This window comes from Dromiciops gliroides, chromosome 2, assembly GCF_019393635.1.
Source record: "Dromiciops gliroides isolate mDroGli1 chromosome 2, mDroGli1.pri, whole genome shotgun sequence".
Lineage (NCBI taxonomy): Eukaryota > Metazoa > Chordata > Mammalia > Microbiotheria > Microbiotheriidae > Dromiciops > Dromiciops gliroides.
In genome coordinates this window covers 213,694,223-213,711,416 of record NC_057862.1, presented here as the reverse complement: position 1 = coordinate 213,711,416, position 17,194 = coordinate 213,694,223, and the positions used below count along the sequence as shown (strand labels likewise).

The following is a 17,194-nucleotide window of genomic DNA, read 5'->3' as shown; positions in this document are numbered from 1 at the left end:
TACTAAGTTCCCTGACATCTAGGCTAGGTTAGTTTTTTTTTTCCCCTAAAAGGCAAGGCAGCTATTCAAGAGACTTGGTCTAGGAGGATAAGGTCCAAGCTATTGTGGCTTTCCAGTTGGCTAGTACATAAAAAAGACAGCCCATAAAGAGTCAGCACCCTTCAGCTTAGTAGATGGCCCATCACTCATCAAGTTAGGACACCCTGATCCAATACCACCTACTGAATAGACACATTCTCATACAGAGACAGGTTGGGCTACAGCAACCTAAACCGGTTCTGTAGCCTTGCTGAATATACTTTCCATGTAATGGCTAAGTAAACTTCCTTTTGTTAACTATTAGCTGGTCCATGAGTGGTTTATTTCATTTCAGTCCACATAATGAACCACCAGACCAGCCTGGGCCAGGTCTGACCTTTAAAACTGAGTCAAATCAGATCAACTACAAACAAATGCTTTAAACCCAGAGAACCTTTAACATAGCATAACATGAATAATTTGTAGCATTTCTTGGGCCTCCCCTAATTCAGATTTGGTGATAAACTCTGACCTAAGATGGGCTTAAGTTTAACCTCTGCTATCTCTAAAGAAAGGATTTGCTATTATACAAAATAAAAGTATCAAAAACAAATTAAAAGGGGGAATTTAAAACGGATTTTTGACAAGTTTTAAAGAAATTCAGCATGCATTTGTTGCTATTCAATTCCACAAAGCAAAGTTTATTGAGCACTCATATGCCAGGCTGTGGTACATCATTACAGAGATAGGTTTGGGGGATACAAAGACAGAGATGAAATTGATTTCAAGGAGCATACATTCGGTTGGGGCAGGCAACAACATGCACACAGGGACACAGGGAATAGATACAGAGTAAGTGCAAGGTTAATTGGTAGGGAGAGGAGCCTCCATGTAAGGGGTTGATCTGGGAACTCATGGTCAATTAACTTGATGAAATTACAGGGCATGGACTTTTTCGTTTGGAGGCATCTCAGGGGTATCCCCAAGGAATAGGAGCATGTATTGCAGGAGACTCCAGATGATGGGATGACAGAGATTTGGGGATAGGTTCTTATCCCTCCATCCTAAAAATCAAGCTTGGAATATCTAGGCCTTTTTTCCTCTCTTCCTCCTCTTAGACTTGAGAAATAAACTAATGTATAATAGAGGAGAAGGGGAAAGGGGAAGAAGGTCTATTTCCAGGTATAGTTTCCTCCTCCCAGGAGCAGTTGACAGTGAATCATGACAAAAGCACATGGCAGAGGTGGACATGTGTTTACATATAGTGAAAGAGGAGGGATACTGAGTCAAAGATGTTCCCAGCTCAATGGACCATAGCCATCAGGCCTGAGGGGGTTCCTCTAAAACAATGGTTCTCAAACTTTTTGGTCTCAGGACCCCTTTACATTCTTAAAAATTATTGAGGACCTTCCAAAGAGCTTTTGTTTATGTGGATTATATCTATTGATATTTACCATATTAGACATTGAAATTACTTAGTATTATTATTGAAACAGTTTTAATTTCCCTTCCCCCAAAGGGTCTCAGAAACCCTGCTGAGGCTCCTGAGTATACTGAAAGTGCACAAGGCAGAAGCAAAAATGTACATGCCCCCTTTGGCCCAAGTTGAATAGTTCCCAAATTTGAGAGTTCAGGGATTAAACATTCTAGAGAAAGAAGATTTCCTGATTCAGCATTCTCCTTGATCACCTATATAGTTATTGTAAAACATTCTGCTTGGAGAGCAGAAGCAGGGAATTGCTTTGATGGTGCAGGCTATGGGAAGGGGATGGCTTATACAGAAGCCCCAAGGTACGTCTGCCTTTCAGAGGAATCTAAACCACAGATTAGTACTATGAGAAACTGGATTTAGAATTAGAAGGACCACATTTGAAAAACTAGCTTGGCCACTTACTAGCTATGTTAATTTGGGCAAATCACTTCCATTTGATGGGGCTTCTCGTCTCAACTATAAAATGAGGAGCTCCAATTCATTTGGGAGAACAGAAGGGTCTCCAGGATAAACTGGTATGAAGAGTGCTTTTGGGCAGAAGACTTCTGCTTGTTAGGCTTGTTAGTCTAAAGTCCTTCCCAGAAGCTCTTAATCCTATGATCCCATGATTTTCTCCTTTCAGCAAACCTGGGGCCTCAGAGTCTGGAGGACCTAAGCAGTGCAATGGATAGAGCACAGAAGTTGAAGTCAGGAAGACCTGAGTTCAAACCCTGCCTCAGACACTTACTAATTATGTAACCCTGGGCAATTCACTTAACTTCTCTGTGCCTCAGTTTCCTCATCTGTAAAAATAGAGATAATAAAGTACCTATCTCCCAAAGATATTGTGAAGATCAAATGAGTTAACATATGTAAAAACATTTTGCAAGACTTAAAGTTCAATATAATAATAATAAAATATATAATTATGGAAAAGTAGACAGAGACTAGGTCATTCAAGTGACTGCTAATTACATCCTCATGCTATTTAACAGGAAATACCAATTAATATAAGAGGCAAAAAGATAAAATCAAGCAGGGCTTGCCTGCAAAGTGCATAGAGGCAAATAACTAGATAGATAGATAAATAATATTGTTTTATAATAGTACTTTGAAGGTTCACAAAATGCTTTAAACAACCTATGAGGTAAATCATGCAAACATTATTATCTCCGTTTAAGAGATTAGATAACTGTGATGTAAAAGCGATGATGAAGTGATCCCAGGGTTACTGTGCTAGTAAGTGAGAGGCCTGGGTTAAATTTACACAAAACCAACCATGAGGGAGTTTAGCTCTCTCTGAGGCTAAAGTCTTTTGCTTCCACAGTTGCCAGGATTAGCTCCTGGAGCTACCCAAACATGACCCAAAGCCCACACTAAAATATGACCGCTTCACCTCCCTTCCTTGAAGTCTGAAAGAGCACTTTCATGACTTCTGGTCTCAGTCCAGTCACCAATACCTTTCAATGAGTAGGATGCTTTGAGGGCAAACTTCCAGGAGGAGCTTCTCACCTCCAAATGCCAAGCTAGTAACCACATGGAGGGAAAAGTTTGTTAGGAAATAAATTAAGTTAAAATGAGATTGGGGCAGCTAGGTGGCGCACTGGCTAAAGCACTGGCCCTGGATTCAGGAGTACCTGAGTTCAAATCCGGCCTCAGACACTTGACACTTACTAGCTGTGTGACCCTGGGCAAGTCACTTAACCCTCACTGCCCCGCAAAAAAAAAAAAAAAAAGTTAAAAGGAGATTGGAAACAGTTAGGTTCATAGATATTTTCCCCATTCCTTTTGCTAACTCCCTCTCCTACACACACTGAAATCTGCCTTAGCACAGTGCTTGACACATTGTTGGTGCTTAATAAATACAAACAGATTGACTGATTGCCTATTCATATGAGGGTTCTATTAACCTTAGAGATTATGTAGCCTAGCTTCCCAATTCTTATAGATTTGGAATTTGGTGAGTTGTTCAAGGTCATACAGGTAGAGAGCAGGGCCAGGACCAAGATCTAGGTTCTTTGACGTCGAGTCCAGCACTCTTACCACGCTGCCTTGAGATAAGGTCTGATTTAAATGCTGAGTCTTTTTTTTTTTACATATACCATTACATTAAACATATTTCTGCATTAGTCATGTTGTGAAAGAAGAATCAGAAAAAAAGGGGAAAACTTCAAAAAAGAAAAAACAAACAAACAAAAAGTAGAAAGAGTATGGTTCAATCTGCATTCAGAATCCACAGTTCTTTTTTCTGGATGTGGAGAACATTTTCCATCATGAGTCCTTTGGAATTGTCTTGGATCACTGTATTGCTGAGAAGAATCAAGTCTATCACAGTTGATCATCACACAATGTTGCTGTTACTGTGTACAATGTTCTCCTGATTTTGCTCATCTCACTCAGTATCAGTCCACTTAAGTCTTTCCAGGTTTTTTGCAATCTGCCTGCTCATCATTTCTTAAAGTACAACAGTATTCCACGACATTCATATACCACAATTTGTTCAGCCATTCCCCAATTGATGAGAATTCCCTTGATTTCCAATTCTTTGTCACCACAAAGAGAGCTGCTATGAATATTTTTGTACATGTAGGTACTTTTCCCTTTTTTATAATCTCTGGGATACCAACCTGGTAGTGGTATTACTTGGGTCAAAGGGTATGCACAGTCCCATAGCTTACTTTCTTTGTGACTTTGGGCAAATCAGTCTTCATTTACTTTGCTCTCCTCTTTTTTGTTTTTTGTGGGAACATGTTTCATTCCTAGAAATATCAATTTATGAAGAAAGCATGCCAAATGGTGGAGGTTGCTTTGGATCCTGAGACATAAGGCCTGGCTAGTCCTGTCTGTTCCCTGTTCTCACTGCTTGTAAGACCACTGAGTGCTGGTTGCCTTCTTGTAGGGTAGATGCAGTCGAGGGAATTGCAACCTTTGTTTGGAGAAGATAGCCTGCTAATTGTGGCCACCCACCCCAAGTTAATACCCATTTTAAAGTTTGAGAATCCAGGGGCTCTCGCCACAGACACAGACCTTCCTTCACCATGGCATCATTCTTTTTTTTTTTGGGGGGGGGCAATGAAGGTTAAGTGACTTGCCCAGGGTCATATAGCTAGTAAGTGTCAAGTGTTTGAAGCCAGATTTGAACTCAGATACTCCTGAATCCAGGGCTGGTGCTTTATCCACTGAGCCACCTAGGTGCCCCCATGGCATCATTCTTTAACAAATCTCTTCCATTTCCCCTTCTAGAGTGAGACTGCTTTCTAATCCTTCTTCCCCTTCATAGCTTTTATCCTACATGCCCAAAACTCCCCTCACTCTTTCTGAGGAATCAGGCTAGAATTCATGGAAGAATCTGCATTTAACAAAAAAGTAAAATATATACAAAGAGAAGGGAAGATGAGGCAGAAATGGGGCAGAGGACGGAGCTCCAATTGGTACCCTAGAAGCTCTATCTCTCCTAAGGGAAAGAAAGACAATATAGAAGTTATAAGTAACATATCCCAAAAATAGGAGTTCAGAATAGACTAGTAGGGGATGGATGCTAAGAGGAAAGCAAAATAAATGAAAACTCATTTGCCCAAAGTCGCAAAGATAGTAAGCCAATAAATCCCTCCAAATCATTAGTATTTTTATGTAGTAATAACAAAAATTAAGAAGAAATGGGAGAGACAGTCCATCAAAAAATAAAAACCCAACAACTACAAAATGCATGAGGACAGAGTATAAGAAGGGTGAGAAAGGTAGACGCTAAAAGCTCCAATGATGATGGGGGTGGAAGGTTTGGTGAGAAAGACACTGAGCTGGGTCCCAAAGTCAGGGATATGGGTAGAAGAGTGTTGAAGGACATCTCCCAAAGGTGTGGTGGCTTGGAAGGCAGTTGGGAGGGTTGGAGATGGCAGCTCTTAGGAAATCCAATTTGGATTACTGGTGATGAATACTGTTGTTATTAACTTTCTGTTTTGTTTTGCGGGACAATGAGGGTTAAGTGACTTGCCCAGGGTCACACAGTTAGTAAGTGTCAAGCGTCTGAGGCCTGATTTGAGCTCAGGTCCTCCTGAATCCAGGGTCGGTGCTTTATCCACTACGCCACCTAGCTGACCCTGTTATTAGCTTTCTGAACAGGAACTGAAATTTGGGCAGTCCCTTTACTCAGATGACACAGTTTCTGAAGAATCTATATAAACAGATAGCTATTATCCACTCATTCTTAATACCTCCCTGACCCCCTTTAACCCAAGCTTCTACCTTTTTTTTTTCTCCTGGAACAATTTCAGCAAAATATCTGTTTGCCCTGGAAGTTACTAGAAATCCTGCTCCTTCCTCTTCAGCCCATATGCTAGAGGCCCTGTACATTCTTCCCTTTACTTGCCTACTTTAGAAATGTCCTCGGATGTCCACAGGGGCTCCTGATACAGGCAGAAAGCAGCTTCTTCAGTGGATGGACTTCTGATGTTTCCTGATATAATCCTGATAGTATTATTAGTACAGTGCTGTATCTCTCCTTCCCCACTGGTACATCACTGAGCTAATGGTTGCCTTAGTTACTCAATACATCTAGGCCCAGCTTTAGCATATATCACTCCCTGGGCAATCTTCTACACAGATGCTATGCTGACCAGAAACCATGCTCTGGAGGATTGAAATCTTTCCATACAGGAGTTCATGCTCTAGATCCCCACTATCCTGATTGATGGTTGCTACTATATCTAGGCTTAACTCTAGCCATTCTTTGTGGCTATTTCTTCAATAGCTGCCATACCTCCAGGAATATCCACCTCTCCCCTCAGTCCCCTTTCCTCTGGAAAGGGGATCAAATTACCTCTGTCAATGCTCCTAGAAAGGGTCAGTCTACTCTCTTTTGGCTCTACTTATTAACTCTGTAACTTTCCAAAATGAAACATCTTTCCATGGCTACCTTTGCCCTATATATGTTATCTTGTTCTAACAGGCAAACGTAAGTTCTTTGAGGGCAGGGCCTGTCTTTATAGTCTTAGAGCTTGACACATTGCTTGGCATATAGTAAACATTTAACATTCATTCATTCATTCACTCCCTCACTCACTCATTCATTCATTCATTCATTCATTCACTCACTCTGGGTAAAATAGACTGTTGTGGGCTAACTTAAGAAACTAACCACTATAGGGGCAGCTAGGTGGCGCAGTGGATAGAGCACCGGCCCTGGAGTCAGGAATACCTGAGTTCAAATCCGGCCTCAGACACTTAACACTTACTAGCTGTGTGACCCTGGGCAAGTCACTTAACCCCAATTGCCTCACTAAAAAAAAAAAAAAGAAAAAAAAGAAACTAACCACTATATATTACATTCATTCTTATGGGATAATACTTCCTACATTCCAAACAACTAAAGTACAAATGTTTCTAATTCAACCAATGCATAATTTCCAGTGACAGAATCATAGAAAACTTGAATTGGAAGGTACCTCAGAAATCTGGTAGTCCAACCCACAGCTAAAAAGAGAGAAATCCCTTCTACAAGTGATTATGCATCCTCCCCTTGAAGCCCTCTAGTAATGAGGCACCCACTACCTCCTGAGATGACCCATTCTACCTTTGGCCACCTTGAGGTAAGGCTATTTTTCCTCTCACAGAAACAAAAATCTGCCTCTAGGGCAGCTAGGTGGCACAGTGGACAGAGCACTGGCCCTGGAGTCAGGAGGACCCGAGTTCAAATCCGGCCTCAGACACTTGACACTTAATAGCTATGTGACCCTGGGCAAGTCACTTAACCCCAATTGCCTCACCAAAAAAAAAAAGAAAATCTGCCTCTAACTTCCATCCACTGTTCCTAGTTTTGTCTTCTGGTACCAACCAAAAATCCTCTTTTACATGATAGCACTTTGTAACGATTGGAATGAGGCCACCTGCTGTTTTAAAGAATGGTTCAATTTTTGTTTTATTATATGTTTCATGTGTAACAACTAAGATTCTGAATTCCCTTAGACATGTTTTTGAGAACTTTCATTGTTTGATTTGATTATTGACAAAGCTATTTTAAAGTTGTGTTAAGCTCAATTTTGTAGGAAATTTTCCTGGCTGATTACCAGCATCCACACATCAACCCCTGAAAAGACTTCCATTCCACGACTACACCTAGAGGAAATCTGAGAAAAGACTTTCAGAGACTTTAAATGAACAGTTTTGATTTGTTCTTTTTGTTGGTTTTTTTTCTCTTTCTGTTATAATATACACCATCTGTAACATGTATTCTCTGCAGAGGCCCTCCCTTTGCAAGACTAATGTCAAAGCGTCGGTTCATGAGGACAAAAAAAAAATCGCCCCTCTGGACAAAACTTTCCTCTCTTCCTTTTCTATATTGTTGTTCACATATTATTAGTTAGCAATAGTTATTATATTGTTTTTACTGTTCCGTCAAGGAAACATTTTGTTTCTTGAGGAACAACAGGGGGGACTGTAACGATTGGAATGAGGCCACCTGCTGGATACTTACTGTAGAGGAGTTCTGCCCATGAAGGGAAGGTCTTTGAGGGCAAGACCAGGAGTCAGGAAGTGACGCGGGCTAGTGGGAGGAGGAAGGAAGAGACTGGCGCTCAGTCTCGCTCTCTTTCCTCTGGACTCTGGTGGAGAGCGGAGCTAGAAATGTGCTCTCCCTTTAATAGATAGGAATCTAGGCCTTTTTCTCTCTCTCTTTACCAAATTCTTATTCTCCTTAATAAATGCTTAAAAGTCTAACTCTTGCTAAAGTTTATAATTTATTGGCGACCACTCATTAGATATTTTAGACAGTTTAGCTAGAATTTTAGCCCTTAACAACTTTCAAACATTTAAATGCAGCTCTAATGTCTTGACCAACTCTTTTCTTTTCAAGGCTAAATGGCACCACTCCCTTCATTCAATCTTCATATGGCACAATCTTGGATCCATTTGTCATCCTGTTTATTCTTCCCTACCTTCACCTTTGGATGTCCTCATTGACAATTAGTCAATGTCCTTCTCACTGTGGCATTCAAAACTGAGCAGAGATGTGGTCTGACGGGAGCAGATAACATTAAGACATTATGCCTCCCTTAATGTGATCCAAAGTCAACTTTGCCTTTTTTTTTTTTTTTACTGTTATGTCACACTGGTAAATATATATGGAAACATTTTATATCTTCCTTCTAATATTTCCAATCATTAAGCTAACCGAGTCCTTTATATTACTAGTGTCCTCATTTTCTGGTCGCATCTGGTACATTCCAGACAAGCTGCATATGAAACATTTTGTTTTTGGTAGGTTGAATTATTTCCCATTGACATGTCCCAAAAGTCTTAGTGAAGTTTAGAGTTTTAAATAACTTAAAATGCTGATAGCTAAAAGCTTTAATAGCTTTAAAGTGCAGTATCTTGGGATACCCTGTATAACACTCTCTAAGATATTTTTCATTTCCCAATTAATGGATCTTCAAGTGGCAGTAATCTAAAACTATCCATTTAAATTCCCTAGGTTTGGAGCCTTTGTTTACTTCATATAAAAGCCTCCTTGGGTGAATAGTGAGGTAGCTAGATGGTATAATGGAAAGATTGTTGGTCTTAGCTTTAGGAAGATCTGAATTCAAATTCTGCCTCAAATACTTGTTAACTGTGTAACCCTGGGCAAGTCACTTAACCTCCCTCAGCCTTAGTTTCCTTCTCTGTAAAATGGGGATAATAACAGCACTTACCTCACAGAGCTTTTATGAGGGTCAAATGAGATGAGTACTTAAAGCATTTGGTAAGCTTTAAAGCACTATATCAATGCTTTATTAGCTATTAAATGGAAGACTCAACTGGTCATTCAAATAGTCCCTCGATTTCTCAATTTTGTAATTTTCAAATACTGTATGTCTGAAAAACCGGGCCCAGCTGGACTTTTTTTTCCCCTCACAGAACCTCTTGCATCCTCCTCCAGCTGTAGGGCCAGCACATCATCACAAGCCTTTGAGTCAGTCTTGTGAACCTGGCTCTAAAGTCTTTGTATTATCAACTCCTCAGGAGTCATAACTAAGGCTGATTTCTGGTCCTGAATCTTTGTCCAACCTGTGTGTGATCTCGTATGTTTCCTCTGTTAAGATGTAGGTCTTTTCATCCATCTTTCTGCCAAGATATCTAGCATGAAAGTGCAGAGTTTGGATTTGAGACAATTACTGGATATCTTTAAGTTCCAAAGGGACAGAGATATTTCCCAAAAGGGTTACTAAAAGCCTCTAAACCTGCCAATCTATTTTCTAAGAAGACAGGACAAGAGTATGCTGGAAGGTAGACTCCTGGGTTTCTTTGCCAGATGCCCAACTAACAAGCTTTATGACTCATGGAGAGACCAGCTTCAGTCCCTGGGAATGTCAGGCTCTCTAACTGTTAATTAAGGAGAACACCAACTGACTAGTCCAGATTCAATCCTGAGGACACAGCCTGGTAGAATAATAATAGGTCACACTCATATCGTGTTTGAGGTTTAGAAAATATTTTTCTAACAACCCTACAAGGGAGGGGAATATCAGTATTACTACCTACATTTTACAGATGAGATAATTTTGAAGTTCAGAGAGGTCAAGTGATTTGCTGGGGGTCACAGGTCACAGGGCAAATTAATGTCAAAGCTGGAATTGCAATTCAGGTTCTCCTGGCCCAAAGTATGGCATTTTTTCCATGACACCTTGCCACTGGACTAACCCTATTATAACATAATGGCTGATTAAAGGGATTGGAGTGTATTCCAAGTCATACCTATCCCCCAGGTGCGACTCATAATAATAATATCACCACAATAGTCTAATATATGACAGCCTTTAAGTTTTAATTCCCATATGACCCTTTTGCTACATCATCATTGAGTGCATTTACTGGTATAGGGAACTCCCAGTGTGAAAATTCCCTCTACTAATGTAAATTTAAAAATTTAGTCTTAAATGGCTGACTGGTGACTTGACTGTGATCACAAGGGCCAAATGTGTCACAGGCAGAGTTTAAACTCAGGTTTTTTTCATATTCCAAAGCCAACTCACCAATTCAGCCCTTCTAGCCACTCAGTTCCTTTGCTACTATCTCAGTCTTATAACTGGATTCCTTCAGCTTTCAGCAAGTGTCTGATTTAATAGGTATATTTTGTTGTTCAGTTGTTTCAGTTGTGTCTGACTCTTCGTGACCCCATTTTGGGTTTTCTTGGCAAAGATACTGTAGTAGTTTACCATTTCCTTCTCTGGCTCATTTTATAGATGAGCAAACCGAGGCAAATGGGATTAAGTGACTTCCCTAGGGTCACACAGCTAGTAAATGTCTGAGACTAGAATTAAACTTAGGAAGTGGAGTCTTCTTGATTTCAGGCTGGACACTCTATCCACTATGTCACATAGTTGCCCTTAATAGGTAAATTCTTCATCTATTTCCCCTCTATATACACAGGCACACTTTACTACTAAACTGGGGGGAGTGTTTTTTATTTTTTTCTTTTAAATTACTTAATGCTTTTACTCCTTCCTTCTTCTAGGATAATACTTATAATTTCAGTATTTTTTTTCCTGTTCTTCAGCTGCACCCCCTAACATAGGAGAAATGAGAGTAGGAATGGATTGGTGGAAGAAAGCTATCAAATTCTAACTAGTGGTGGTAGTTAGAATATTTACATTATCCAATCTGATTCCATTCAATTATTCTAAACTATTTGAATATAATATTCTAGAATGTTAGAATTCTAGAACAAGAGAATAACATTCTATTAGGATAATAGAATTTTAGAGTTGGAAGGGGTCTTAAATCACCTCATTTCACAAATGAGGAAACCAAGGCTTACAGGGGGGAAGTTTTTTGACCAAGGTCATATAGTCAATAAACATATATTAAGCACCTACTATGTGCCAGACACTGTATGTCAAAAAGTCTGGAAGTGAAACCAGGTACTTAAGTGGATGGAGTACTAGATCTGGAGTCAGGAAAACCTGAGCTTGAATTCTGCCTCCCACATTTAACTAGTTGTGTGACCTTGGGCAAGTCAATTAACCTCTCAGCTTCAGTTTCCTCATCTATAAAATGGGTATGATAATAAGAACATTTACCTCATAGGGTTGTTGTGAAGACTAATTTAGATAATGTATGTAAAGTGCTTATTTAAATGATAGATAACATCACCATTATCCTTATTATTATATCTGACTCTAACTACAGTGGTTTTCTCACCACACCACACTATCTCCCATTATCATGCTAACTCTCTCCAAAGACATGTCCAACTGACAATGAGTCAAAAGTCTCGTTACATAGTACTAGCAATGGCCTTCTGTGTAGGTGCTTAGTAAATGTTTGTACAATTGAACAGAAAAACCAGCATCATCCTTTCCTTTTACCTCTTTTCTTTCCTTTGCCTTGGCAATCAAATTCACTTTCAACTATCACCTCTAGGCAAATGACTCCTATATCTATGTTGCTGGTGGTGTTCATCGGTTTCAGTTATATCTGACTCTTCATGACCCCACTTGTGGTTTTCTTGGCAAAGATACTGGAATGGTTTGCCATTTCCTTCTGCAGCTCATTTTACAGACGTGAAAACTAAGGCAAACAGGGTTAAGTGACTTGCCCAGGGTCATGCAGCTAGTAAGGAAGTGTCTGAGGCCAGATTTGAAGTCAGGTCTTCCTGACTCCAGGCCTGGCACTGTATCCACTGCACCACTTATCTGCCCTAAAATCTATACCTCCTTCATAATGCCCTGACCTCTCCACAGTGGGCTGGACCAACATCTTCAAATATCTATAGACTATCTTCACCTAGATGAGTGAATGAAACAGCATTTATTAAGTTCTTATTATGTGACAGCCCTTCAAATATTTGAAGATGTTTTTGTTACCTCTAAATAGTCTTTTTTTCTGTGTAAGACTTTGCCAAGTCCTTCAACCAATCTCTCTGAGATAGTTTTGAGTTTTATCATTATTCTGTTTGTTCTTGTTTGGACAACACTTTGTCAAGGGGCCTTCTAAAACACAACATCCAAAGCTTAAGGAAATATCCCAGAAATCATTCCTCTCATCTGTCCAAAAATCTACAGTGACTACCTATTGTTTAATGAGTAAATTAGAAAAATCTGTTTCTGCCTCTGTTAAAATATAGTGGGTAGGGGGTAGCTAGATGGCGTATTGGATAAAGCAGCAGCCCTGGATTCAGAAGGACCTGAGTTCAAATCTGGCCTCAAACACTTGACACTTACTAGCTGTGTGACTGTGGGCAAGTCACTTAACCCTCATTGCCCCACCAAAAATAAACAAACAAACAAACAAATAAATAAATAAATGCAGTGGGTGGATCACTGGGTCTTGAGTCAGGATGACCCAAAATCAAACACTTAACTAGTTGTGTGACCCTGGATAAGTCACTTAATTTGTTTGCCTCAGTTTCCTCAACTGCAAATAGGAATAATAATAGTACTAACGTTGAAGGGCTGTTGTGAGTATCAAATTAAATAATATTTATAAAAAGACACTTACTACAGTGTAGTAGGAGCTATAAAAATGTTTATTCCCTCCCTTCCTTTTTTTTTCCCCTTCCCTGTCTCCTAGAATTCAAGGCCTCCCACAACTTGGTACTATCAGATTTTCAGCTTTATCTCATGCTATACCAGTACCTAGCAGAATAACTTGGAACATGGTAAGAACTTGAATGTAGATGGAGTTCAGTCAACTTAGACATTCTATTCCTTGAACAAATCCTGTGCTTTCCTGCTCCATGCCTTTGCCTTTCTTTCTTTCTTTTTTTTGGTGAGGCAATTGGGGCTCAGGGTCACACAGCTAGTAAGTGTCTAGTGTCTGAGGCTGGATTTGAACTCAGGTCCTCCTGAATCCAAGACCAATGCTCTATCCACTGCGACACCTAGCTGCCCCTCATGCCTTTGCCTTTCTACGTCCCTTATGCAGCAAATGTCCTCCCTTTTCCTTTTTGCATCTTCAATTCCTATTCATCCTTTAAAACTGAACTCAGATGCCAACTCTTCCAGAAAGTCTCCTTGATCCCTATCAATAAGAAGCCTTTGGACTTCAAATAAGTGTTAGCACTTCTCTGATCCATTTACATGGTATCTTCTTTATTGGTGACTGTGGCTGAATGCTTCCCACTACACTGTAAGTTCCCCAAGGACATCGATTCTCTCTTAAATTTATTTCCTTCATCACCTCATACAGAGCCCCACACATAGCAGCCAATTAATTGTTCCACTGAAAACCTAAATAAGTACACCTGGTCCCCACTGGATGGTTTGCCATTTACTCGGAACTACTGGTCATCTGTATTGTAAGATGGTTTCAGTATATGGCTTTGGTGATCCAGGGGACCCAGTTCAAATTCTTTTACTTAAGAGCTGTGTGACCTTGGGCAAGTCACTTCATTTCTCTAGGTCTCATTTCCTTATCTATATAATGAAGGGGTTGGAAGAGATGGTGCCCAACATCTTTCCTAGTTCTAAAATTCTATCATTGGGTGGGGTCTTGCCTCCTTCTGTATCAGGGCCATAGCAGACAGAAGATTCAGCTTCCTTCTTGGACTTCAGGTGCGACTGCTTGTTACTTCCCATTCCCCCTAATATAATCTTTGTTTATGCTGCTCCTTAAGTAAGTCCTCTTGCTGTGTTTCTCCATAACCTGTACTCTCCCTTCCCTTCTCTCCTTTCTAATTCCCCACACAGAGGCTGTGTCAGAGATTATAATGTGGGGTGCTGAAAAGGGGCTGCTGGATACTAGATCAGAAGCCTTTTTCTGATGAGGCTTCCTGGCAAGGTGGACAGAAAATGGCCCAGGAAGGCAGGAAGTGGGGTCAAATGCCCATTTTGACTTGTAGTGGCTGTGTGACCCTGGGCAAGTCATTTAAACTCTAGCTGAGTCAAGCTGAGGTTCTCTTGAGTCCAGTTCCCAGAAACACTAGATGGTGCTAGAAGATTAAATACACTTTCCTACCACCTGGCTTATTTTTTCCTGTTTTCCATTCAGGTGAATGGGTACTCAAAGAGCACCCCCAAATGCTCAGTATCTCTGTAAACAAAGGAATGGTATTTAATCCCTGGTCTCTGACTCAAGCTGAACACGTGACACCCACCAAGTCTTCTTCAAAGTTCCTCAGACAAGCATACTGCAAGCCTTGGTCAGGCGCAGGGTGACTAGTTTACCCCCAGGGCAGTACCATCAGTTCTGTCTGTCCCACAGCAAACAGCTTGGGTGACTGACTCTTTGGGCACGCGATTACTCAGATTCACGCCAGGGCAGGGCTTGGAATGTACCAGAGCTTGAACCGTGCCCCTGAGCCCAGAGCCACCCCGTCCCCCAATCCCCCAAGGCTAGAGAGTCTGGCTGGAGACAACCTCATGGGCTGACCCATTCACAGGCTAAGATTTAGGGTTGGAGGAGTCCTTAGAAAACATCCAGGCCTCCCCATTCTACGGATGATGAAAATGATTCTCATACGGGTAAAGTGACTTGCCCAAAGTCCCCCAAGTAAGTCGAAATTCGAACCTGGGTCTTGCGATTCGAAGTACAGTCATTTAGTGCTCTTTTCTTCTCCCCACTTTAGAAGCTGAGGGGGATAGCAAAAAGAGGGATCCGACACCCTTTCTCTCCATTCTTCCTGCTCACCCCCAGCCCTGCTCTTGGGCCTCAGTCCCCTCCTCTCCTCTGCCCTGGGTATTGGCACTGTCCTGTCGCCGCTGCAGCCCCCCTCGGAGGAGGGGTGGAGAGAAGAGTGGGGCTCCCATCTACGAAGTACGTTCGGCAAAGATAAAGGAATGCAGCCCGGCTGGCCACGAGTGATAAATGCCTCCCGGATCACCCACCCAGACTCCTGCGGAGGGTGTTTAGGACAGGGGTAACCCCTTCCCCAGATCGTCCATCGTCCATCCCCTCCCTGGCTCCAACGCACCAAACCCTTGAACTCGTCTCTCGATGGGGAGGAAGAGGTAGGCGTCTCTTTCTTGCCCCCAAAGTACAAGGTGCCTGAACACCAAATAAAGAAGGCATCAAGTCAAACCTAGTTGGGCAAGGTCTGGTTTGAGAGTATTTTGTAGGATTTCGAGCTTATGCCTGACACACAGTAGGCGCTTGGTATGTTTATTGAATTGATTCATTCATAGGATCGGACTTGGAGCTAAAAGAAGCTGTAGAGTCCAACTAGTTCAATCCCCTCTGTTTTACAGATGAGAGAACTGAGGTTGAGGGGCCAAATGACTTGCCCAAGGTCACACAGGGGGTAAACAGATGGGTTGCCATTCGAGCCCAGGGGCTCCACTTTCCTAGCTGACTCCAGACTGAGGGTTCTTTCCCCAGAGGGCTCTCGGAGGGTCAGCCACATTTTCTGGGGGGAGGATGGAAAGGGGAGGCGGGGCACCCTGGGAGGCTGGCGTGCTACAGGATGTAGGGTTTCCTGGCCCGGGTCTTCTCTCGCTTCTCCCCCCACAACCCCCCCAGCCACCTCCGCCCTCCCACTCACTACCAACATCCATGTCCGGCACCCTCATCCAGCCCCTCGCGCCCGGGTTCAGAGCATGGGCGGGGAACCGTCTGGGTCCCCTGGACTTCTCCTTTCAGAGATTCCTCGGTCCGAGGAATAGGGTTATGGGTAGGTGGGATTTGGGGGATGGGAAAGAGGGCCCTGGATGCAAAAAGGGATCTCAACCAGAAGGGCTTGGGGTGGAGATGGACCAGGAGTTCTGCAGTCCCCTCTCCATCCCCTCTATTATGTCTCGCCCCCTTTCTCGAGTGTGCACATGCGCCCCGGGCTTGGGAACCCCATATCCCCTCCACTCCCACCCATTGCACTGACCATAGTGACCGGAGCCTCTGGAAATCGTCCCGCCCCAGGGAGAAGGAGATCCGGCGCGGGAGGGCGCCACAGAAAGATATCTCCAGTTCAGACCGGTCGGGGGCCCCTGGGGGTGCGGAGTGTAGAGCAATACACCCGACCACTCAGCAAACAAGAGGTGAGATCTTCACAGTGTCCCAGTAAGATACACACCCTGGGGTTGACGCCTAAAGGCTGCAATCAGAAGCCGCGAAGCGTATACGTCACAGAAAGAGGGCGGGATTTCAATTGCCTTTAGCCTATGCTTAGGCCTCCAGTAACTGAATGCCACCCTCTTTTAAAAAGACAGAAACCTCAACTACAAGACTTAAATCTCAAAGGACTGGTCCCATTTTGAAAAGCTGAATTAACTTGTGTGTTTGAAAAAATAAAATGTAAAATGATGTTGTCTCCAGTTTATTTTAGATAGAATTCGTTAATGCTTTCTTACTCTATGGATTTCTCAATAAACAAGATGTTTACATAAAAATTGTTTACTCAAGGTCAGAGGACCAGGAACTTAGCTTGCAGCTGCCATAGTATTTAGTTCATTGTCTAGCTAGCATTTAGCTTTGTGTTATTCCCAAATTATAGTTTTTCTTCCTATCTCATGAATTAGTATTAATTGACATTCTTTCAATAATAAGAGCTGTCATTTATAGTCTTTCAAGGCTTGTACAAGGTTTCACATATAGTATTCTTGTGAAATTCAATAGCGCTATAAGTATTATCTCCCCCATTTTACAGATTGGGAAACTGAGGCTCAGAGATGTTACTGTGACTTGCCTGTGTTCCTAAAGTAGTATCAGCAGCAGTACTCAAACCCAGGTCTCTCTTGACTCTTTATTTTTATTTTTTATTAAAATTTTTTTTTTCTCTTGACTCTTTTATCAGGGTACCATACA

General features: G+C 41.8%; 1 protein-coding gene across 1 annotated transcript in view; it reads right to left on the bottom strand.

Moving 5' to 3' along the window:
- Positions 1-16,410, bottom strand: part of OTUB2 (OTU deubiquitinase, ubiquitin aldehyde binding 2) — a 42,245-nt gene extending 25,835 nt beyond the window's left edge. Inside the window, exon 1 of the mRNA XM_043986249.1 lies at positions 16,272-16,410. Coding sequence (XP_043842184.1) covers positions 16,272-16,274 — 3 coding nt within the window. The 5' untranslated portion in view covers positions 16,275-16,410. The remainder of the gene's footprint in view (positions 1-16,271) is intronic.
- Positions 16,411-17,194: the final 784 nt, after the last annotated feature.